A 25,736-nucleotide genomic window follows, 5' to 3' on the forward strand; every position below is an offset into this window, starting at 1 on the left:
TCATAAATTGTATTAGGACACTTAAAGTCTATAACGTCGAAACCACAAATATAACAATGAGCGTGACCTTTAGTATGATTATGGATTAGATCTAGATGGGCTAGTGGTTCATCTTTATGCAACTTATAATATGTTACTGATGTATTTAACCAATCTTCATATAAATTAGTTTCTTCTAATAAATGTTTTTTACACTTTAAACATAACAATAAAACTGGTAATAAATTTAATGGACTCCATAATACAAATATTAAACTGCAAGAAGTAAAATCAGAATCACAAAACGCGTCTTCTACGGTCCGTATATAGGTCTGGTATGACACGAACATATCCGACTTAGATATATAGAAGTTTTCACAAAATTCTGTCTTGAAAGCTGTCGTTGATGTTGACGACAATAATTTAAATCTTGGCAGTACTTCGCAACGATCTAAAACAAAATACGTAATTAAATTCATTTCACATATTTGAACAATTGAATCACCTTCATAAGCATATCAAAGATTTCGTAAATAATATGATTTTAAAAACCGACCAATACGGCCCTGTATAGTGAAAACGGTGAGACTTAGACCCTTGCATTATAAAGCAATTCTGAATTATTTATTAAGTTCTATTTGTGGTTAAAGTTTGATTTACTCGAACTGAAACAACCTGTATATAATTATAATATTATAATTATAACTATAATTTAATTTGGCTACTTTAGACTAAATGAGTATAGAAATTTGGAACACATAGAGTGAAGAAACTCAATTTTATGTAACATGTAGGCCTCGCAGGCCAGTTGAAGTTTTATTCAGAATCAAAGACTCGTGCCACGTTGCGGAGCCGCGCTCGGAAAACAAAGCAAATCTAAATTTGATCCCCGACCCTGCCAATCAATACGAAAAATTCGTCAGCACACCCTCTCAGAAAAAATCTCCTTTTCATCCCTAAAGCACATAAAGAAAATGGCGTCCTCTGGAAAGGGGCCCCGTTCAGTAGCCGTGCGCTTGTTCAACTGAAAATCCCTCGGGAACTTGGAGGGTAGAAAATCCAAAGACGACTCGTCGGTGGCGTGTAGTAATTGGAGACGCCGCATCCCGAAGGGGAAACACTGCCGACTGCTTCGGTGATTTATTTTATTTCCAGTCGTGGGTGGCTGGATTTAAAAAGGCGTGTGCTATTCGGATATGCTTTCGAGGTATTGATTTAACAGACCAAGAAATACGAGTAGGCCGTAGACTCGCCAGATTCAGGGGGTTTCGAATGGGCGATGATAATTTAAGGTATTTTAATAGACGTTCAGTCAGCGTGCACCAAAGCGGATTCTAATTTAAGTATGTTCAAACGGAAGGAGATCTCTAATTCGGCTACACTTTAATACTCACATTTAGGAATGATATAAATAACCTCTATTTTGCAATGCAAATAATTCAATTCTGCAAACAATATTTACAGAATTGTATGCTGCGTCCTCTTAGAGTAAGACATTAATCATGCCATAAGTTGATTATTAAGCAACTATTCTTTACTTTCCTCTGTCTATAACATGTGTGTTTGAAGAGAATACTCGAAATAGTAGTAAAACAAAATGATATTTAGCGATTACACTATTTAGCAATTACATTATTTACCGATTAAATTAGATTACACTATTTAGCGACTAGACTATACCATTTAGCGATTAGACTATTTAGCGACTTAGATGACAATATTTAACGATTAATCTGTTTAGCGATTACACTATTTAGCGATTTAGTGATTACATTCTTCTGTGATTTAGCGATTTAGCAATTAGACTATTTAACGATTTAGATTACACCATTTAGCGAATAGACTATTTGATCGATTTAGCGATTTCTGTTACACTATTTAGCAATTAGACTATTTAGCGTCTCAGATGACACTATTTAGCGATTAGTCTATTTAGCGATTACACTATTTAGCGATTTAGTGTTTACACTCTTTAGCGATTTAGCGATTTATATTACACTATTTAGCAATTAGACTATTTAACGATTTAGATTACACCATTTAGCGAAGAGACTATTTGATGACTTAGATGACACTATTTAGCGATTAGTCTGTTTAGAGATTAAACTATTAAGAGATTTAGTGATTACACTCTTTATCGATTTAGCGATTTCTGTAACACTATTTAGCAATTAGATTATTTAGCGTCTTAGATGACACTATTTAGCGATTAGTCTGTTTAGCGATTACACTATTTAGCGATTTAGTGATTACACTCTTTAGCGATTTAGCGATTTATATTACACTATTTAGCAATTAGACTATTTAAGGAGTTAAATTACACCATTTAGCGAATAGACTATTTGATGACTTAGATGACACTATTTAGCGATTAGTCTATTTAGAGATTACACTATTAAGAGATTTAATGATTACACTCTTTATCGATTTAGTGATTAGTCTGTTTAGCGATTACACCATTTAGCGAATTAGTTATCACACTCTTTCATGATTTAGCGATTTTATGTTACACTATTTAGCAATTAGACTATTTAACGATTTATATTACACCATTTAGCGATTAGACTATTTGGCGACTTAGATGACACTATTTAGCAGTTAGTCTGTCTGACTGTTTGCGATTTTGATTACACTATTTATCGATTTATGTTACACTATTTAGCAATTAGACTAGAATAACGATTTAGATTACACTATTTAGCGATTAGTCTCTTTATCGACTACACTAGTTAGCGATTTACTGATTTCATTCTTTAGCGATTTATGTTACACTATTTAGCAGTTAGACTGTCTAACGATTTAGATTACAGCATTTAGCGATTAGACTATTTAGCGACTTAGATAACACTATTTAGCGATTAGTCAATTTAGCGATTTAGTGATTAATCTCTTTAGCAATTTATGTTACACTATTTAGCAATTAGACTAACGATTTAGATTACACTATTTAGCGATTTAGTGATTACACTCCTTAGCGATTTAGCGATTTAAGTTACACTATTTGGCGATTGCACATAATCATCTTCATTAAAAAATAATTTTGAAATTTACGTAGCAACATAAAACGTTTCTGCTACAGATTTTTTTGTGTCGTTGTCAACTGTAGTTAAATATTAATAAATATATAAACATGAAAACGTTGGTTACATTATTTGGCGTGTATTAAATTTTACCTGTGGAAATCATATAAACCAGTTGTCTTAGTGTAGGTACCCTTCGTTTTCGATAAAATATAAAAGCCTGCATAAACACGGCCATCTTGTCCTTTATATGGATCGATAGAGTGAGCAAGCAGGAGAACATAGCAAGATCAAGTGAACGGTGGCGGCGGTCTCCATGGCAATCAGTCAGCCGACAGTCATTTCTCATCGCGAACATTCCGACACAGCCGCCTTCGGCAATTAGCAGAAATAGAAATAGTCGCTAGACTCCGGCGTGCCTCATAGCACAGTCGCCCATACATATATTACGCATTCGTTCCACATCTTAAACAGATAACCATAAATAACAGGAACTCGGAAAGAGGAGAAGAAGCTTAACACAGAAGTAACCCACAACAATGGCGATAATCTGGGTTTATTACCGGCCACCTAAGTTTTAAAGTAAGCCGGTGTGAAACCGCATCAATGCGTGAATCGGGAGAAAGCATAACTTGGCTCAGTGTACGGAAAGCTTCACTTGAGTGATAGATTCGCGGGGCCGGTAAGTTAAGGTTCGTCTAATACATCATGCGGCTTGTTTGAACTCTTTTAACGTTCACGGAGCGGTGCAAGCTGCACTTTCTTAATTATCCTAAACGGCTGGTCTAAAACGAAACAGAGGGCACGCATTATACAAAGCAACTGTGGAATACCATAGGATTGTAAGTAATGCTTGCTCTATCCGAAACAGACGTAAAGAATGATGGACTGTATAAGTGACAATATAATTCCAGATACCTTGAATACGTCATTTGCATTTTAACCATGATGGTGATTCATAAAAAATTCACATCAGGCCAATAATTTAGCACAGACAGACGGATCAAATGACAACTTTATTATTCTCAAAGAAGTCTACTTCCTTTGTTATGAAACTACTTAGGAACATCGTAGGGCGAGTTCCACATAGTTCTAAGTACGTTTTTGGTCAAAAGTTATATTTTTATATCATGCTGCGGAAAAATCTGCATCTCCTGTTGTATAAAACTAAGTAACTGATTCAAAAATGGCGTTGTAAGAGCTAATTTCATGTTGTTCTAAGTAACATTGACGTTAACTTTAATAATTTAAATTCAGAAGATTCTAAGTACTATCACCGATATTATTAAAATAATGTAAAAAATGAAAGGGTCAAAAGAATTTCCGAACTTTTTCTGTGATTTTTTGACAGACTGTATTTAGATGAAAAATGATCGTGTCCGGAATTAAAAGAAAAGCATTTTGAAGCTCTAAGATTCTAGTTAATTGATCTTTCTGTGGAAAATTTTTAGGAGCTACAGTTATAATGCAATTCTAAGAAATAGCGCGATAAAAAAAATTTGCAAATTTTTTTTCAGCTAAGCCATTGCATGGACCAGATAGCTTGTTTATGTAGCTTCAATTTCCTTTTTTTTAATTTTTGAAATTTTTTCACATATCGAACTGTAAAAGTCATGCTTAACATTAGTCATTTCGTGAATATTTCTAATTTAGCCATCAATTTTCTAAAAAACCATAAATTACCATTTTTTTCCTGTTTCCATAAGATACGTGTAAAAGATGTAAATTTATTCCAGTTTTCGAAACTGCCCTTCAATTCTCTGTACGACCATTTGTCACCGAGATATCGATGATTGAAGACAAAAGGATCCTTTTCTATTAAAACTCCGATATTTCGATGAAAAGTGGTCGTATCGAAATTTAAATAAAAAAGGAAATTGAAGCTGAATAAACAAGCTATCAGGTCCATGCAATGACTTAGCTGAAAAAAAGTTGCATGATAACCGTAGCCCCTAAAAAATGTTGACCGAAAGATGTAAAAACAAGAATCTTAGAGCTTCCAAATGCTTTTTTTTAATTCCCGATACGACCATTTTTCACCAAAATACAGTATGGCAAAAAATCATGGAAAAAGTTCGAAAATTCTTTTGACCCTTTCATTTTTTACATTAGTTTAATAATATCGGTGATAGTACTTAGAATCTTCTGAATGTAAATTATTAAAGTTAACGTCAATGTTACTTAGAACATCATGAAATTGGCTCTTACAACGCCATTTTTGAATCAGTTACTTAGTTTTATACAACAGGACAACAAATTCTTTAATTTTTTGCATTAGTGTATTTATTTTATAAGCACGTAATAGTATGTTTATCATATATTCTCTGCTGTTTATATAAGACATATCAGTTAGAGAAGAAATTCAAATTTTAGACCCATTTCGGTCATGTCTAATTTTTGCAAAGTCCTAAAAATTATCTTACACAATCGACTTTATTATAGTGTTAGAAAAACATTAACCATTCATCTGCACAGATCTATGAAGGGACGATCGACCACTACTAATCCTGTAAATGTTACTCAGTTGATTTCTGAAACACTAGACAATCAATTTCAGACTAACGTAATTTACACGGACGTTTCTAATGCGTTTGATCGGCTTCTTCTTCTTTAAAATTAATGACATTATAACTGAATCACCCTGTATAGTTTGAAAACCCATCAAGTTGATGGTGATTATCCAGAAATTGGCAAGTCGCATGAATTTTTCCTTGAAAGACATAACTAAAATACTTTAAATAGTTGTAGGCATTACAATTATTATATGTTGTTATTGCATAAGATAATGCATAATCTGATTGATGACCCAGTGATTTTTCTAAAGTTTGATATTAGTATTCCTAAAATAACGTTCTTCCATTATCTTCCAGTTGCCTATTCAATCAATCAATTAATTTAGTAGGAAATTAAGTTAAATATGCGAGGTGCTTCGTCGTTCATGAACCAGGTCCTCCGTAAGGGCACCTTCACATGGCGTGAGATTCGACGAGTGAACCGTCCATAAACTAAGCTCATTATTTGCATTGGATAATAATATAGATGAAAGCGATTTTTGGTAAAAATATCCACACAATATTTTGTGATAACCCAACCATATACATGCATGCATATACGATATTCTTAAGCAGTAAAAGTTGCCTTTGTTGCACTGTTACATCACAATCGTATTTAACGTGTTCGTAATCGTTAGCCGAGTTACTAAACTAACTACGAAATAGATGGGAGTGTGAACTATGGATTGAAATTTGGTATCTGAGAAGTAATTTTGGTTGACATAGTTTAATCAAAGAATTTCAGCAATCATCAGTGCAATCACGGGGATATGCAAAATTCAAGTGACTACTATTTTAATTTTTTTATTTTGAAAATTGTATCTACAGAACTCATGTAAAAATGTATTCAAAATTTACAAGTGCTACTGGAAAATATTTGTTTGTTTATTAAATAGAAGCCACTTAATAAATACCTACAAAAATCTATCACCTAGTTATTTCTTGAAAGAGTTTTTCGTAATGATTTTAAATCACGGCCATGCGAAACCAAATCTGTCCCATTAAGGCTTCGTGATCGTAACGAGATAACAGATTCGTCTGATGCCTATTATTCGTATTCTGTTCTAGAGAGCGCTTCGCTGCCATAATAAATGTAATTTTCTGTCCTTAAGCCGGATTTTCAGTCGTCCTACCATACTTAAAGCACTTTCCAAGAATATAATAATAATTTCGTCTTGGTATAACTTACATATATTTTACACATAGTTTATTTAAAATTATAGCCGTCGACGCACGTATAGTAATTTCAATGTAATGCCTAGTTTAACGTAACCAAATGGGTAGTACCGAGTATTCTATTAATGTTTAGCTATGCTAAGACGGCATGAATAACGTCTAAAAAACAGACATTAGTGTGGAATGAGTTTTAACACGCTGTTGCAAGGACATTTCAAAGTACTTTAATTGTTTTTTATGTTAATTATGGGGGTTTCTCACTTGTATGAAAATAGTTGTGGTACTAATTGTAATTACGTGCTAAAGGGAAAACGCATGTTTAGTTACCACGTTTCTTTTCTGGCACAAACAAAATCTACTTATATAATTAATATTCTTTGGGTAAATTCTCCCATATATTACTCAGACAGGTATTTGCTTCTATTAGTTGTGACGAACTCTGAACAATTTTTAGAACCATTTATTTATAATAATGCTTGAATAGTAAAAGTTGTCCTTGTTATACTTTTGCATCACAACCTTGCGTAACACTTGTTGGCGTAGTCATTGAACTAAACTATAAAATAAAGAGTTAAATAGACACTCCTTGGATAAATCCTCCAGTATATTACTCAGAGAGGGATATGCATCTCTTAGTTGTGGCGAAGTCTTTGAACAGTTTTTAGAACCATTTAATTTTATACGTCTGCTAGGAAGTGTATTCTCGGATACATATGCACTTAGATACGTTTTGCTGTACAGCAGCTTGAGTAAAACTTAATTGTCATAATATGCTTGAGTAGTAAAAGTTGCCGTTGTTATACTTTTGCATCACAACCTTACGTAACACTTGTTAGCGTAGTCATTGAACTATACTATAAAATATGGGGAGTTACAAGGACACTCACTTGATAAACAACTCCATGATCTACTACAATCGTACAGTAACTCACAAGCGTAGCATTAAAAATTAAGATAATAAAATTAATGGAGTTATACCAACCCCTACCTTTAAAATATATCTTGTACTTCACCATTTATATTTTGAGTTTCTGTTTTCAATAGAAAGCATGCAGAAATTGCACGAGTGTCTCAAAGAGTTGACAGATTTCTTCTGATCTGATCATTTCGAGCTAATGATATTTGATATGAGTTTTTTAATATTTACCTCAACTTTTTTGACGCGGAGTAAAATGACACACCTCCATTTTGTTTAATAGTTAGTAATTTTTATAAATTATGGCAACTGCTTGATTTGAAATCAAGTCAAAAACTCAGTTCTTGAGTTTGTATCATTACCAATTACTTGAGTTTTCTTGCTTTTCTAACTTAATTTCAATTCGAAAAATACTGAAATATTATTCAAAAAAGTTTAAAACAAAAATATACAATTGTATACTCATAATATATTAATTGTAAAATTCAAGTAAAATTTTCATTTTTCTCCTCCTTAATCTAATTCTTACTAAAAATTATTTGTTTTTCTAATGTCATTTACATTTGGCTTGTTGACTACTTAAAGAAACATGGAGCCTTTAGCAGCAATGGACAAACATTTTCCATAGTTATTATAACTATTACATTAACATAACGGATACATTAAACAATTAAGTTCCTTTTTGGTGAACTTGAAAGAAAAATAAATTTGGACAGGGTGCTCAGAAATATGTCAAACATTTAAAAGGATTGGTAATCAATATTTTTGACCATCCTTTTACTAAGTTATTGAAAATGTTTAAAATAAAATAGTTTAATTTAGGAAAGCTGCAATGACTCACTCTTTTGAAAGAATCATGTGTCGTTTTTATTTTTATAAATTAATATTTGAATGTTGAAACACTTGACTTGATTTGACATTTGAAAACTGAAACTTGCAAGTAATTAGAATTAATGTCAAGTCAATCAAGTCAAACCGACCGATGACTTCAAACAAATTACTTTGTAACTGTTTAATCAATCGACTGGAGTTTGTAGCAAAACATATTAGTACTGTATATAGGGTGTTTCAGAATTGATTGTCCAAACATAAACTACAGGGTGTCCCGTTCATGTTTCTAAAAACTTGTGTGCAAGTTCCTCATGGGAAAATAATAGGGGTAGTTTATGTAACGTTTTTTTCTTAGACGCCCTGTTTTCGAGATACAGTGTGTTGAAGTTACTTTCCAAATGGTTTTCCTTAATTATCTTTAAATCGGCTAAAGATAAAAATGTCAGAATTTGTACACGAGTAAACATCAACTGTGCGTTAAGAATAATGTGCAAACGGTTTATTTCTGAAAAGCAGTGTCGCCGATACAGGTAATTGGAGGGGTACAATCGAAGAAAAATATGTTAAAAGTCAAAATTTATTACATTTATAAACGGTTCCGTAAACTCTAAAGCATACTACAAAAAAAGGTATACTTGTCGAAATTCGGTAGCATGTACCATTTTCAAGAAAAATCAAGTAGCATTTTTTTGCTCACATAAAGCGGCACAAGTACATTAACAAAATATTAAATTGAAAGTGTACTTTATCATTGAATGAGCTGAAGACATTTAATTACCAACAGTATTTGCATTTGAGACTATAATTATTCTTACGTATCACATGAAACAGTTAAATTGTAAAGCATTTTATTAACTAAAAAAAATTGAAATTTATTTTCAAGTTTCAGCTTGTAAACTAACATTTAAAAAAGTAAATCAAAATAAACGGATTATGGTAATTAATTATCTATTAATAACTAATTTTAGATTTTGTAAACTACTACACTACCATCACTAAAATAAACAATTGTTGCATGGACTGAATTGTTGATGTACATGAATGCTTAAAGAAAGTGATAAAAACAGAAAAAAACAGACTCGGAGACATACAGAACAAAACAGCTGCACAATTAAATAAATGAGCAAAACTTGAAATACTACAGTATATGCTGAAATTATCCCCCATTTGCTTCTATTCAACTTCATTTTTCTCGATAATGGTACATGTTACCGAATTTCGACACGTATACCTTTTTTTTGTAGTATGATTTAGAATTTACAGAACCGTTTAGAAATGTTATAAATTTTTAATTTCCCATGAATACATTGTGTTTAATCGGAATCTCTAAAAAGTGGTTGAAGTCGATCTTTACCATATTTAAACGAAGATAGGTTGTTGCGGATTTGTTTTAGCGTTCTCGAATGCCTAATTTCAATCCTATAGATTTTTGTATATGATTTAACTGTTCAATCATTTGATTGAAATTTATAGCAAAAGATAATATAAAGTATATAAAGTTTGAGGATTAATTGTTCGAACAAAAAATCGAGCTTTACAATATTTAAACGAAGCATATTTGAACCGCAAGATAGGTCTTTGCGGACCTCAGTTTTAGCCTCCTCGAACACCCAATATAAATCCTATTGATTTTTGTATATTTTTATACAAGAAACCGGCGTAACATATTCAAAAATCCACGTTATTAATTATCTTCAGAAGTTTTTAACCGGATATCAATATTTCAACACATGAAGTCTTGTATAATGAAGGGAGGTGGCAATCTCCAACTTTTATTATATTTTAGTGTTATATTAACGGTTTTTCGATTCTTTCGATCGTAATAAAAACTCTGCCTTTGATCATTAGAGCAGTCTTGCATGTACTATGACCTATTTTATTTATTTTTCTTTTGTACAAAACTAACGAAAAAAATGGGGAAACCGTATTCACTTCAAATAAATCAAGTTATCTAAAACAGATATCTAAGTTACTATAATTGTAAATAACGAGCGTTCAAATAAAAACGTGGTCAAGTTGGTTCTGAAAATTTGGACGTAGGGCGTAGCGTATAGCAAATGAACTTAAACGTCATCTGTCAAAGCGCTATATCGCCGCTATCAATTTGAATATTTTCGTTTTAAAAAGCGTTTAAAATGGTGTTTTCTCAAGAACAAAAAGTGTTTATCATAGAGTCCTACTTTAGAAATGGACGCAAGATTGATGGAATATGGAAGTATTCTATTGAGGAATGTTTCATAGAATTTCAAAATCAATTTCCCGGCGTTGTTGAGTACAAAATTTTTCAAAGTGCAGTTCAGCGTTGTGTTAATGTTTTTCGTGAAACGGGCAGTGTAACAAGAAAAGAAGGAAGCGGCCGACCTAAAAAGCGGACTGAAGAATTAAAAGAAAATGTCCAACAAATAATGGAAAATGCGCCAAGAACTTCTGTACGTGTTTTATCACAAATGGTGGGAGTATCAGTCGGTACCTGCCACACAGTGTTAAAAAAAGATTTGCGTTTGTTCTCCTATCGTTTAACTTGTCAGCAAGAACTTCATGAAGTTGATTTTCCGCGACGGGCTGTATTTTGTGAATGGTTTTTAAACAACTACGGTGAACTTCATAATATCACCTTTTTTTCTGATGAAGCCTGGTTTCATTTAAGTGGTTACGTAAACTCACAGAATATGAGAATGTGGTCTTCTGAAAAACCAGATAACTTTTTTGTCGAGGGCCCTCTACACGCTCAAAAAATTGGAGTTTGGTGTGCTCTCAATCGAAGGAGGATTTATGGACCTATTTTTTTTAATGGTACTCTTACTGCGCAAAGGTATAGAGAAGAAATTATCGCTCCTTTTGTTAACCAGCTGGAAGAAAACGAAATTACAAACTTTTACTTTCAACAAGATGGCGCAAGGGCACATACGGCAGGCGAGACGATGAATATGTTGAGGGAAGTTTTCCAAAATCGACTAATAAGTCTCAATGCTGAACATGAATTTCCACCGAGGTCATGTGATATTACGCCGTGTGATTTCTTTTTGTGGCCTTACCTTAAAAACACTATTTTTGAACTGCCTATTCCTGATTTAAACCATCTGCAGGCTCGACTTATAGACAAGATTCGTGAAATTAACAATACCCCGAGCATCTTAGAAAATGTCTTTAATTCTTTGAGGAACAGGTGTGAAAAGTGCTTGGAACAAGGAGGGGGACACTTTCAGCAGCTGCTTTAATTTATTGTTATAACAAGGAGGGGGACACTTTCCGCAGCTCCTTTAATTGTTTGTTATTGTTATCACGATTATTCTTTAAAATAAAGTTATATAGTCATTAACGTTATTGAAACTGACAGCTGCTATACAGCTCGTTGAGAAATGAGGTTAAGTTGGTCGCTATAAGCTACTCCCTACGTCCAATGTGTCAGAGCCAACTTCGACCACGTTTTTATTTAAACGCTCGATAGAAAAAAATTATATATATATTATAAGAGATAACTTCCAACCCTTGCAACCGAGACAGTAAAAACTAAATTCTATCTTGTTTGAATTGAAATAGATCCACTGTGGCTTTGTTGTTCATTTTAGTAAATTTTTGATACGTAACTTCATGTCTTTAATTATTTATTGTGCATTTACATATGTCACTAATGAAGGGGCGTCATACGCAAAGCGTAGATACTTTGTTACTCTGCGTGATGTGGTAATTCGATGTATGATTCTACGTGTTAAACATTTCACAAACTGCATGTTACGTGTTTCCTCGAATGTACTAGACAGAAGGTAAAGCGATCGATATCATTAGTTTACAGCGAACTGTTTTGTATTACTCCCAACAATTAGCACTCGCGGACAAGCGCACATTTGCACAAATTAAACAATTCACTATCAGTCGGCGATCATCATTAAATTTGCGCTGATCAGACAAACAGTGTGGACTAATTTGAACTGCTGCGCTAGTAAACCAACAGAACAGAGTGCAAATTCAGCTCTTTCCATTGATAAACAATCGTTCCAGCCGAGCGAGAGGCCGCCAGCTCTAAAAACTGGCCCTATTAAAATCTTTCACTCCGCTGAGGTTGTTTGTCTTAAGTCCTCGTTAAGGACTGCGGCTAGCCCGGGGCCTCGATATTTCAGCGAGACGAACACTCGGGTGATTTGTAGCTGCATATAAACTCCTTATAAATAATACTAATGACAAAGGAGATTGAATTACCTGTAGCACCCTCTTGGGGAGGCCAGTCTTTTGAGATAGTTGCTTCAGGTCCTTCGCGTCGGGGTTATGGTTAATTGCGAAGTAGGATTTCATGGTCCTCAGCTGGTGGTGTTTGAAGGACGTCCGCATCCTTTTCGTCCTTTGACTGGCACCGTGGAGGCCAGGACCGCCCGGCGATCGACCGAACGACATGTCCAGATAGTCGGAATTTAAATCTGCAAAAAATTCGTCTGCGTTAAGTCAATTTGAAAACTTACAGAGCAAATAAAATTTACAAAAAAGCATGTATGTGAGGGTAGGTACCATGTGAAGTACTTTATATTTGGCATAGTAACTAAAAAATCCAAATCTAATCTAAAATTTACTAGGTATAAAGGCGAAAATTGTTATACATAATTCTATTTATTTAATCTGTTTATATAGTATCTGGCACATATATTACAAGATATTTTTGTAAGAAATTAAAATATCAATGTAGGCAAATGTAAATTTTAAACACGAAACTAATTCAATGATGAAAGTATATGATAAGTTTGGTGCATTTGTTAAATCAAATGGCATTCTAAGTAATTCAGGAAGAAGGTATCGTTATGACCATTCGCATGGGAAAATTATGTTTAAGTAGATGACTTAGTAGAAGATGATATAGTCATTAAAATTATCTCTGGGAATAACTGAAATATCAGTCCTTGCAACAATTAAAAAATTTACTTTATTGTAAGCATTCTAGCATTTCTTTAATAATTGTTAGAATAAATTATTGTTATAATTATAATAATTCAATTTGAATTGCTATAATTTGAATAAGTGATTCAATTCTATAACGATTTATTTTTGCATAATTACTCCATTGTAGTTGATAAAATTATTATTATGATGTTGCAAACATGCAATGTCAGAAGCTAATGAATGTACTGTTTTTTTTAATAATTGTTATATTTTATAATAGATTTTGATAGTTAAATTGCCTTAAAGCTAGTATTAATGATAATGAATTATTTGTCGTACTTGGTATACTTTTTATCGAACTAGGAACAAAAAAAGTTCTTTTTTTTTGTTGCAAATTTATAGAAACATCTGGTGATTGACAAGTTTAAGATAAGATAAGTTCAAAATAACACAGGTGCAATTTGATTAATATAAAATATCACAGAGTAGAGTTACGGATGTATTTCAACATTTTACAAAAAAAAACTAAATCTGAAAGTACGTAGCAAGAAAGGTGCAACATCTCAAATGGTCACTACTACTTCATGTCTAGGCCATTAATATGACCAACTTACTAGAGAGCAACAAAATTGACAAACACTATGAGCAAGACCACTGTCACACTCAACAAAACAAAATTTTTTAAATATTTTGGAAAACAACTACTTTGCAGACTAATGCCTCGACCAGCGTTGTCAAAGGTTATACAACCGATCCAGCTATTTTGATGTATATCTGTAGAAATGGTACGAATGTGAGTGAAATACAGGGTGTCCCAAAATTAGGGGGTAATATTTCTACAGGGTAAGGTAATATTTCTATATCTAATATTTCTTTCATTTCTACATTTCTATTTCTATTTCTATGTCGATAAAGATTACATTTTCTTTCTATAAACGTGGGTCCAAAAATTCTTCCTAAGGAAGTTATAGCCACTTAAAGGGACCACTCTGATGATGATTTTTTCTAAATAACTCCGAAACCAGTTGAGATAAATTTATAAAATTTGGTAACTAGCTTAACTCTTACGTGCTCAGTCCGCTACTAAAACGAAATTTACAAATTTTCATCACATACGTTCCAACACTGGGGGGGAGGGTGGTAAAATTTACCATATTTTTTTTATGCGTTGACTTTTTTAACTTTTGACTGAAAAGTATGAAATTTCATAATTTTTTATTAAAAAAAGGTACTATTGGTTCATATCGGTAGAATGTACCATTTCTGTGTAAAATCCGTTTAAATATAATGTTACATGTTGTAATCACTGATAATCGAAATTGTCAATATTTTTATCGTCGCGGGTTTTGAATAACAAAAATTCGTTTGACGTTATTTAAATTGCCAGTTAAAACTGAAATTTGACACTTTTTTATGCACTATCAAGCAGGTAGATGCTACAACCAACCAGTCGGCAAGGATACCCTTTCTATGATTCCTAATAAGATTGCACAGTTTTTGAAACTAGAACATCCTGAAACATATACAGGCCATTTATTCCGAAGAACATCGGCAACGTTACTGGCTAATACAGGAGTTGATGTATTAGTAATCAAGAGGCATGGTGGGTGGAAATCAGACACAATTGCAGAAAGTTATATTGCTGACAGTTTAAGTAACAAAAATGAAATAACCAACAGGATTCTTTACAATGACACTTCAGCTCCAGGTTCTAGTAGTACGTCGCATCATGCTATTTTAATGGATCAGTCAGAAAATATTGATCAGTCAGACAATAAATATATTGTTATAACAATAGACTATTAATAAATAGTCTATTTACTATAGTGGTAAAATTTCTTTACTGATTAAAGTCTTAATAGTCATAATATAATACTCAAAAGAATTACATTGTGTCCAAGATTTACCAAATAATGCTTCTTTTAACATTTTCTGCAATATATGATAATTATGTTATTTTTTCATTATGAAATTTGAAATACTTTACCATAATTTTATTAATCAAAGTGAATTCAAAACCGTTCAACCCACTGAATACAACTGTCTGCTTCATTCACCACAACGTAACGTCATAAAAGAGTTCCTAACGTAAATTACACCTTCACGAAACGTTTTCTGTGAAAAACGTATAAAAGAATAATAATATAGGATCCCGATTTTAATTAGGTTAGATACCTCGGCGACAGGCTGGGCCGCATTCTTTACGTTCTCTCGCCAAATAATATATATGCACCTGTTGCAAGGCTTTAACGTCTACATGGGCCGAGGCTAGACTCGCTCCATATATCGGTCCCTATATCGACACTTGATGACAGAGTCGCCATAAACGTAAATTACACCGTACACAAAACGACCGTCCGCTCCACAACACGACCGTATGAACGCCGCTGTTATAAAACGTCCACACTGAGAAACCACCACTGATAAAAATGTCTTCATCAAACAAAGATACAGCCACCGGCTTTGGGTCTATACGGCCGTGAGGAGGTCGGCTCTCGTACGGTTCTTTTTTATTTTACAAAACTGACTTGGTTTATAAAATCGAGACAGGTATTAGAACTACTATTAAATTTATTACAAGTTCGTCCATTAGCGCTTACATGTTTATAATCTATTGAAATACACTGTAAACGATGAGGTAAATCTACAATAAATACGTTCTGATCCCCGAGAGAACTAATTTTCCCAAGTGACTTACATGACGTAACACACGAGTGCCATACAAAATTTTATCCAAACATTTATAGAATTTCGTTTTAATAATAAATAAGTAACTTAAAATTTCAAGTTGTCAATGTCAGAAAAAGTAATTTAACGAAATTAATGTATTTTTAAATATTACAAAACCTATATTGGGACTGTAATCAAGGGTTGTCAGTAAACAAACAATATTTTTTGAGTTGAAATCACGTTGAAATCCTAAAACCAAGACTGAAAAAATGTAAAATGTGGAAATTCCATCTGAAATTTTAGAAAAAGCTAATGCGGCTACTGCAGGCATCATTGCGGAGAAATCAAAATCCATATACAACAAAGAACTGAAGGAATTCCAAGATTGGAAAATCAAAGAAGGGGTGAAAGGCGTAAATGAAGATGTCTTGCTGGCTTATTTTTTCAATTTAAGTGAGAAATTAGCTCCATCCACATTTGGACTAAATATTCCATGTTGAAGTCAACTTTGAGACTTCACAAGAACATTGAAATTTCTAAATTTGGAAGTCTAGTGGCATTTCTAAAGTCTAAGCACAAACATTTTAAACCAAAAAAATCTAATCAAAAAGAGAACAAATCGAACAACTTTTGCGTGAAACCCTAGACGAAGATCATCTTATGAATAAGCTAGGTTCTACTGAATAGTTTAACTGACTTATATTTATTAAATTTGTTGTTTTTAGGTGGCGTTGATATTAGAAGGTTTTGGCGCTTGCCGTTGCGAGGAATTGACCAATCTAAGCCTAGACAATATAGAGGACAAAGGGCAGTATATCCACATCATGATTTCAAATACTAAAACGAACAAACCAAGAAGCTCCGCTGTATTAAATGAAGGATTTTCTGTTAATCCAATTGAATTAATTAGAAGATGTTCTACGCTAAGGCCTCAAAATGTGCAACATAAAAGGTTCTTTTGCAATTTTCAAAAGGGAAAATGCACACGTCAATGTGTTGGTATTAATAAGCTATCAAAAATCCCTAATGTTGTTGTGCGATTTTTGGGCTTGACAGATTCTAATTTATAAACAGGGTATGACTTGCGTCGCGCATCTGCAACTCTCTTGGCCAATGCTGGAGGGGATATTACAACATTCAAACACCACGGTTGATGGAAGTCATCTACCGTGGCAGAAGATTATAGCTATAGAAGATTTCCAGCAAAATTGATATTGCTAAAAAGATACAAGGGGTGCAGACTCCTGAAGCAAGCACAAGCAAAGGGACAACCTGTTCTATACATTTACCACAATCACAAAATGATTCCAATAATCCTTTGGCATCAAATTACGGTTTTACCACAAATGTTAATGTTAATATTAATAAGGAGGTAGATTGTAAGTTTGTAGCATTTTAGGTTATTTGTTGACTTATTACTATTTCAAAGTGGTTTTCTAATAAAAATTACAAAAAAAAACCAAAAATTTGTCTTTTTATGATTTCTATAAGTCACTAGTGGATTATAAGTCATAACTTACTAGTGACTTATTTTGAGTTAGTCATTTGGCAAAAGCTGGCTCCCGAGCTATTAGTATCATTATATTTATTTATTTATTTATTTATTTATTTATTTATTTATTTAAATTATTTGTCCAACAGTGAACCACCAATTACAGGACAAAGTATATAATATATTATTTAACATGTGAGCATACAGAATAAAATGTAAAGAATAAATACAACAAACATACCGATAAGATAGTGTAACAACAAATGAAAAAGAAAATAAGAAGAAAGAAAAAGAAAAGCTGCAACTACTACCTATGTTAACAATAATGAATTGTTGACACTTCTAAAAGCTGTGTACAGATGTTGCAAGCTACAGTTGAATATATCACAAGAATTACAGATTAAGTTATAATTGCGTGACATAAAAGAAACAGGAGACTTCAATCCCACATTGGTATTATAAGCAGAAGTATAAAAAGTAAGTGGAGAGCGGCAAGCCGACCTAACTGTTGAGAAATTCAATTGACTTAGAATCTCGGGACAGTCGACTTTATTGTTTACTAGTGCATGTAAAAATTTCAAACTATGGAAGTGCTTTCTGTATTGTAACGAGTCGAGTTTGAAACGTGTTAGTAGTATTTTATAATCGCATCCACGAGCAGGATATACGCCATCGGAGCGAAATGCGAGGTATTTCAAAAACTTTTTTTGCACCGAATCAATTAAACTGGCTTGGTTAATATAAAAATCAATCCAAGCCTGAGAACAGTATTCCAGTTTGGGACGGATAAACGCGTAAAATAATGAAAACAACACAACATTATCACTGAATTCACGACCTTGTCTAATCACAAAGCCCAGCGTACTAAGTGTTGAGGACACCAGATATTGAATATGATTTGAAAAGGTAAAGTTACTATCGAAATAAATTCCCAAATCTTTTATGGTATCTGTACGCTCTAAGACGTCCGAGTTAATTTTGTAATTGACTATAATGGGCTTAAGTTTACGTGAAAAAGAAACAAAATTATTTGAATCGCACCAAAGGACTATTTTGTCCAATTGACTTTGAAGGTGAAGACAGTCATCATCAGTTAAGATAGAGGAGAAGATTTTTAAGTCGTCGGCATAAACTAGTTTGCGACAGTCAATGTAAGTCGTAATATCATTAACAAAGATGGAAAATAGGAGGGGACCTAGATTGGAACCCTGAGGTACTCCAGAAGTAATAGAACACAGGCTAGACTTAAAACCATTGTAAGTGACATACTGAAGACGATTTGACAAATATGAGCTAAACAGTTGTAAAAAGTTGCCACAAAGCCCGTATACTTCGAGTTTATGGAGGAGTATGCCGTGATCAATGCGATCGAAGGCCTTCGAGAAATCGGTGTATATGACGTCTACCTGCCCACGCTATTCCATACAAGTATTGGATAAAAAAAATATATCCCGTAGAATATAAAGTCAGATTTCCCGGATTGGTTCGTGTTTTAATCCTCAAAAACGTCTCTGGAAAGCTCTTTCCTAGATTTAAATCTGTCCGTGATTGGGAAACCATTCGAATTCTTAACGACTTAGATTCATAACCCTGTAGGATGTATAACTATGAAACTACATCAATTGGCAGGCTTCCACAACTCCCCAAACACCAAAACCCGTAGTGTCAGGATATACAACCATGAAATTCTATAGAAACATGGATTTCATACATCAGGGATCCGATATTACATGACTATGAGTTGGCAGGAGGAGAATAAGTTCATTGCAATTGTGAGAATATAAATGATAACATCAAATCACATGGATGCAAATGTTGACCGTTGATAGTTGGCAGTAAATATACCTGAAAGAAGTAGTGAATGTATAAAAGAATGTTACTATACCTATAGGTTTTTCGACAATAAGAAAGCTTGAAATCATAAAGTGAGAGGATGAATAATTCCCCAAAGTTCAAACTTAGGATAATACCTACGTACCAAATGTATACAGAACAAAACCCAAGTGACTTAGTGATAGTAGTATGCATGTTTAAACAACAATCTTATAAGCATTGTACGTCTCGAGTATTGGGTCGGATTTCTGACGTATGGGATGATCCATGTTTCCTTAGACTTTCGTAATTTTACACACTAGCACATCCCGGGTTATGGTATTACAGGGTTGTAGGCTCAAAATACTACATGCACTACGGTCTCGTCCACAGTCCAGCCCACTTTTTCTGTTACTGTGATTATTTAACCTTTAAGTTTGAATAAAATTCACAATTGTGGTAGTTTATAATAAATTATACAGTACATTTATAAAGAGTCCTTTTATTATAAGACCACCATGTTGGGAAACATAATTTTAACTCTTCAATGCTGATAAAAGTTAAAACTTGATATAGATGGACAACGAGGTTTCGCAAATATGTCAGCAGCAGACAGATATATATTAGAATAATCTACTGGAAGTCGACCATGACCAAATACGCAAAAACTTATTTTGATCCATAAAAATGCTTGAGAAACGTACCATGGGAAGGAATATAAAAGACATCAACTAAACTGCTGCTGCGATGAAAGTTGTATTAGCTCCGTTTATACGGTAAATTGGCATTCTTGCTTTTATGAGTTAGCATTATCCAGTTTACTGAACGTTTAATTCTTTCATTCATTTTTATTTTGGTGTATGTGATGGTTTCTATAAATATTTTTAAGTAGATGTAGTTTGTATTAGTTGTTTAATATCTTTATCAATAAAAATACGATGTCACATACATATTTAAAGCACGATGGTCTTTCGGGTTATGTCGAGGCATTTACGCCAGCTGTCGCCGCAGATACAGAGTTATCTTACACTTTTTTAGCTAGGAGTATTTGACTTGTCCTTGTTGTTCTTGAGCTAGGCTCTGTGGAGACGCACCTGCTGGGTCTAGAACCAACAAGAACCGTAATGGCCTTAAGGTCTGATAGTGGGTCCGCCCTTAATTCTACTTTCTAAATTGTTTAAAATTGGTTACTAGCAGAAAAATTAAGAATAAAATAGTGATAATCACTGCTCTAAAACTACGCCTTACGTAAAATGTGACATTAGATTAATACTACCTAAGTTAGTGTCCAGATACCTTTAGTTTAAGTCTGAAATATTAAGATGTTCCGAAAGATATCATAAAAAATATTACATACACCACCACCACCGTTAAACGGTAAGTATATCTCTCATTAAAATTTTCGGAAAGAATTACCTTTATATTGGGATCTGTCTTGAAAATATCACAAGACAATTTAAGACCACCCAGTATAATTCTAATTTGAAAATTGAAAACACCCTTCATGGAAAAGCTAGCAAAGTTTTTACATGTTTTTAAAGGGTAGACATTGTCATTAAATATAAAAAGGATATCAGACAGATGTCCTTCGTGACTCATTTGGCATACTCGACTTCCCTTAAGAAAATTTTGTATCACGCTTTCCCATACCAGCGACTGAATTTCGTTGATAACTCTCCGAATTACTGCCTTTAATACAGTAATTGTATTCATTTGAGCAGAATATAATTTGGACTTTACGAATCCTCACAAGAAAAAGTCACCTGGCGTGGCCAAGTCACTTCACTGTTACATGAGATGAGTTATTCATTAAATTTCTGCCGTAATAAGTAGATAGTTTCATGTGCCATAGGGCAGGTGGCACCATCCTGGCTGGAACCACATGTTATCCAAATCAATGCCATCCAAATAAGGCCACAAAAAGTTCAATACCATCTCTCGATGTCGGTCTCCATTGACAGTCACTGCGTTTCCAGCTTCATTTTCAAAATGAAATCACCCCACCAACGTAAAATCAATACCACATTGTCCTCTTTGGGTACAGTGGTCTTTTTTGAATTACCCAAAGATTCTCTCTGTTCTAAATTCGATAGTTTTGCTTGTTCATATATCCACTAGGATATAAATGCGCCTCATCGCTAAAGATGATTTTCTTAGCAAAATTACCGTCCACTTGTTGATTCTCCAACAACCAATCAACGAATGTCCGGCGCATTAAAAGGTCATCTGGTTTCAATTCCCGGGTTAGCTGAATCTTGAATGAATGAAGATATGATATTTCGTTAAAATCCGCTACATTGTGCTTTTTGGAATTTTTAATTGCAGTGGACGAAGGTGCACTGAAATTACGAGAATTTCCGCTACATTATCATTCACCATAGCAATATTTTCGGCTGAACAGTCGGTACGAGTTTTTTATTGTCTACAGCCGAACCCATTTCCTTAAATTTGGCAACATCTTTCACAGTTGTTTCATTGGGTGCGTTCCTTCTACCGAAAATTCCAAGTAATTTGCACACAGTCTCAGCTACACACTCTCCGTACTTGTAATGAATTTTCACAATCTTAACTCGTTCATCCGTCATATAGCCCTCCATTTTGTCTAACCACAACGTGTTTACTACAACATGCGACCCAGCGCAATACTGCCAACTCTTCACAATTAAAGTGGCGCACAAATCAGATCCTGCATTATTTTTAGGACACGCTTTATAACTGAGAATATTTTGAAAGTGTTGTCGATTAAATATGAAAGTGAACCTATTTATTTTATTAATTTTACAGAATAATGTTTAATAAATTTTTAGCTGCAACATACACATACATACCTGAGCAATGTCTGTTCATAATGAGAACATTAGAATCTTCGATCTACAAGTTATAAATATATCTTAGTTCTGTATCTCCTAATAGCATCAGTCTGTTGTGACAAGTGATTAATAGATTATGGACATATGGTAGACATGATTTTATCAACGTATTTTGAAATGATTTGAATGAATAAATTATAACTGTTTAATATATTACACACTGAACTGACAAAAATGTAATAAATAAGTTAGCAGCGCAGCAGCGGTAGTTACATGCTGTAGGTAAATTTTTAATAAACAAGATTTGCTACCGTAGCTTTAATACTATCTGTTGTATTTATCAATTTATTATTAAACAGAAACTGCACTATGCAGTTACTTCCTTCTTATTTGTCGATGGCCTTATTCATTGCATATTCTACGACACTAGATAATCACCAAAACTGTATCATAGCCGGGAAGTAACTGTATCAATTAATTTTTGGTATTTTATGGTCTTTGTCTCTTAAAAAAAGTAAACATTGCATGTCTCCATACCGTAAGGTATTATAGAATGAATCAGGCTGCCGCGGTTTTTAAAACCGGAAAAGAAGCTTTGTTTTCCAAACTTCAAAGAATATAGAACAATTTTTTTACAATTATAATCAGTATACGATAGCTTAGGATTCAAATCAACGCCAAGAACTTTGACATATTCAGGATGTCATGCCATTCAAGTTAAGAAGACTGAAGATCATCGATTCAGTCTTGGAAATGTTAACAGTCCTTTTGTTACTGAAAAACATAATTTGATGATGATGGCAACAAAGACATAATTAAATAACATAGAAAATTTGCATTTTCTGTTGTTATTTGTGAAAAGTATGCTTGAAATATCACCGTAAAAAATGATAGGTATGATAATTTACATAAATTAAAAAAGTAGAGGACCCAAGACCGAACTCTGCTGAACACTTCCAGGGTATTTGATTTTGTATTATTGTAGTACATTAGATATATGCTGTCGTTTGAGATAAACATAAAAATACTAATTTTTTTTATTAAAATTTCATGTGACAAGAAGTCGAAAACTTTACTTAAATCTAAGAACTAGGTAATTATTTCCGTAATTGTTTTTTTGGAAACAGAACTCATAAAAGGTAATGAACAGTCTATTGCTAATTCAGTTCATTTCCTATTTTTATATTGATAATAACATTTGCTACTTCTCGCGGTGATATTTTAATAAATATAAACGAATTTGCAGGAGACATTTGTCTAAAAACATAATAATTGTCTGCAATATTAATAAGTTCATTTTACTGTGGCTCTAAACTGCTGCTTGTATAAATCACTGAATACAATAATTACGAAGGACTTTCCTGTGAAGTTTAATGGAACTATTTACCAAATAATTAATTCAAAAGTGGCTGTATGCATATTTATAAAAACGCGTTCAAAATGCATATAAACAGCAGGTATACTATGCTATTAAAGTTTATAACTTGAAATTAAATATCATTTCGTGTGATATGCTCAAGTTTCCTGTTTGTGCGGAATAGTAGACATTTTTATGTTTGAATAAATATATTCATTGGCTACAATGATGATTCAAAGCGTGTACGTTGTGAGTAAATTCCAATTAAATCTCCATATTCAATGGATGCAACTGATTAAAGATAGTCATGATTGAAAGATGATATTTGCTACTAATAATACATTGTTGGGAGCATACATTATTCATTTGCCTGCATGGTTATTATTAAGATTATGAGGAAAACAACAAGCTGCTTGAACGACTTCGTATATATCGAAACGTTGAATATCTGGAGTAATTGGAATATGACGTAGTCATTAGTTTCGTCATTAATAATTCATATGAAAAGCTGGCGCCTATAAAATAGTATTACCTTCTACTTAAAAAATTATTAAGACTTCTATAAAAGTTACCAACAACTGAAGTTTCTAAGAGTTTATATGTACATAAAGCTGGCTAAGATCATCGCTTCAGTTAAGCAGACAGTAATCAATTGTTGGTATTACTGACAATCTAAATAGGAAGGAAGGAGAGCGCGAAGAACGTCTCTATATCTTAATTTCATATTAGTAATAAAATTCACAAATATGACATGGTATACCGTCAAATAATAATAGTGTTTATTAGTTAGTAATTTTACAAAAAATATGTGCACAATTTTTTTATGCAAATGTATAGTAAAAGTAATTTTTAAGTTGTATTTCGGTATGTTACGGCACCCAACACCTAAATTTAATAGACCTCCATTTCATGGCATCTGAAAAGCAAATACTTCTTCTATTTAACATTATATTTTCTATTTCAACAAAATCATCATCAAATACTATTTTGACACCAATTTCGCATTTACTTAAAGTAGAAGTATTTATATTTATAGGTGATATATTTTCACTGAACTCCCTTGATTCTTCATAGAGGCAATCCAAAAAAACACTCTTCTTTATCCATAATTGAACTCCTGAACCTGAATGATACAACATAAATGTGTTTTTTAAATCAGTCAGTATTAAATCTTCATTCGAGGATAGACTGTTAATGTAAATTAGAAATAACAGCGGCCTGATATTAGAACGTTGAGGGACGCTATACAAAGCGATGAAATAATTGGATGTATAGGGACATTTTGAGCATATGTTGTAGTTTGCATGCATTTAAGAATTACTGAATTTTACTTTGAGGATTGCTTTCGCTGTACAGTAAGAAATAAACGCTCTCCCAACGGTAATAATAAAGAATTTTATTGAAAACTAATGCATAGAAAGAAAACTTGTATGAAAAAGGCGTGTTGACGGGGCGAGTGTTGGTTGGAGAGTCCTCTGTGTGGAGTCGATCGTAGGTATATTGGTAGTTGCTGGTAGCAAGTCCCTGCTCCTTGGCGCCACTCTGCAGGGGTCGTCTTCCGGGAACCCCGTGGTACGTCCGGCGGCGTTCTTGACGTTGTGATTAAAAATGGGTCACTTGCGAACATGTGCACCCACAGCTTTTTGGTAAGTACCTAAATTATTTTTAATACGTATAATTATTTGGACGACGTAAATCTTTGGGTACTTTAATTACATATTTTCCAAATCCATAATTTGATTAAAAGTTCCTGTTTTAAGAGATTCATAATTACTAAAATTCGAACTAAAATTTAAACACAACGCTATCTTCGTACTACAAAATGGATACAGTTTATTTTATTTATTTAAAAACTGGAAAACAATTGTCTTGCAATTTACTAAATGTTTCACAATAATAGTTGTTTACATTTTTGTTATTCCGCAGGACAAGTCTGCCGCGTGCACACGTGCTGTGCACCAGCTGTGTAACATCATTAGATTAAGCGCTGTTGTCACGTTGTGATGAAACTCCCTAATATTAATACTCGCTGTATTTTGAACATTGTTAATCTTACACCCGCACCTGTAACATACCACTTTTTTTGTTCATTTATGATTACTGTATCTCATGCTGAAGTAATGACATTCAAACTTCTTACACCCCAAAACAAGTTTTCTAAATTGGTTATTCCACAAAAATTATATGTCTGGCATTGATTACTCTCCCCTTCAGCCACTGATCTCAGATTTTGATTGCCAGATATTCTTCATTAC

At 33.2% G+C, this 25,736-nt stretch overlaps 1 protein-coding gene across 1 annotated transcript in view; it reads right to left on the reverse strand.

The window, feature by feature from the left end:
- Positions 1-25,736, reverse strand: part of LOC108907318 (protein apterous-like) — a 53,593-nt gene that overhangs the window by 13,265 nt on the left and 14,592 nt on the right. The window contains exon 2 of the mRNA XM_018710944.1: positions 12,672-12,886. Within this exon, the coding sequence (XP_018566460.1) occupies positions 12,672-12,886 (215 nt within the window). The remainder of the gene's footprint in view (positions 1-12,671; positions 12,887-25,736) is intronic.

Source organism: Anoplophora glabripennis, unplaced genomic scaffold (assembly GCF_000390285.2).
Source record: "Anoplophora glabripennis isolate ALB-LARVAE unplaced genomic scaffold, Agla_2.0 scaffold97, whole genome shotgun sequence".
Lineage (NCBI taxonomy): Eukaryota > Metazoa > Arthropoda > Insecta > Coleoptera > Cerambycidae > Anoplophora > Anoplophora glabripennis.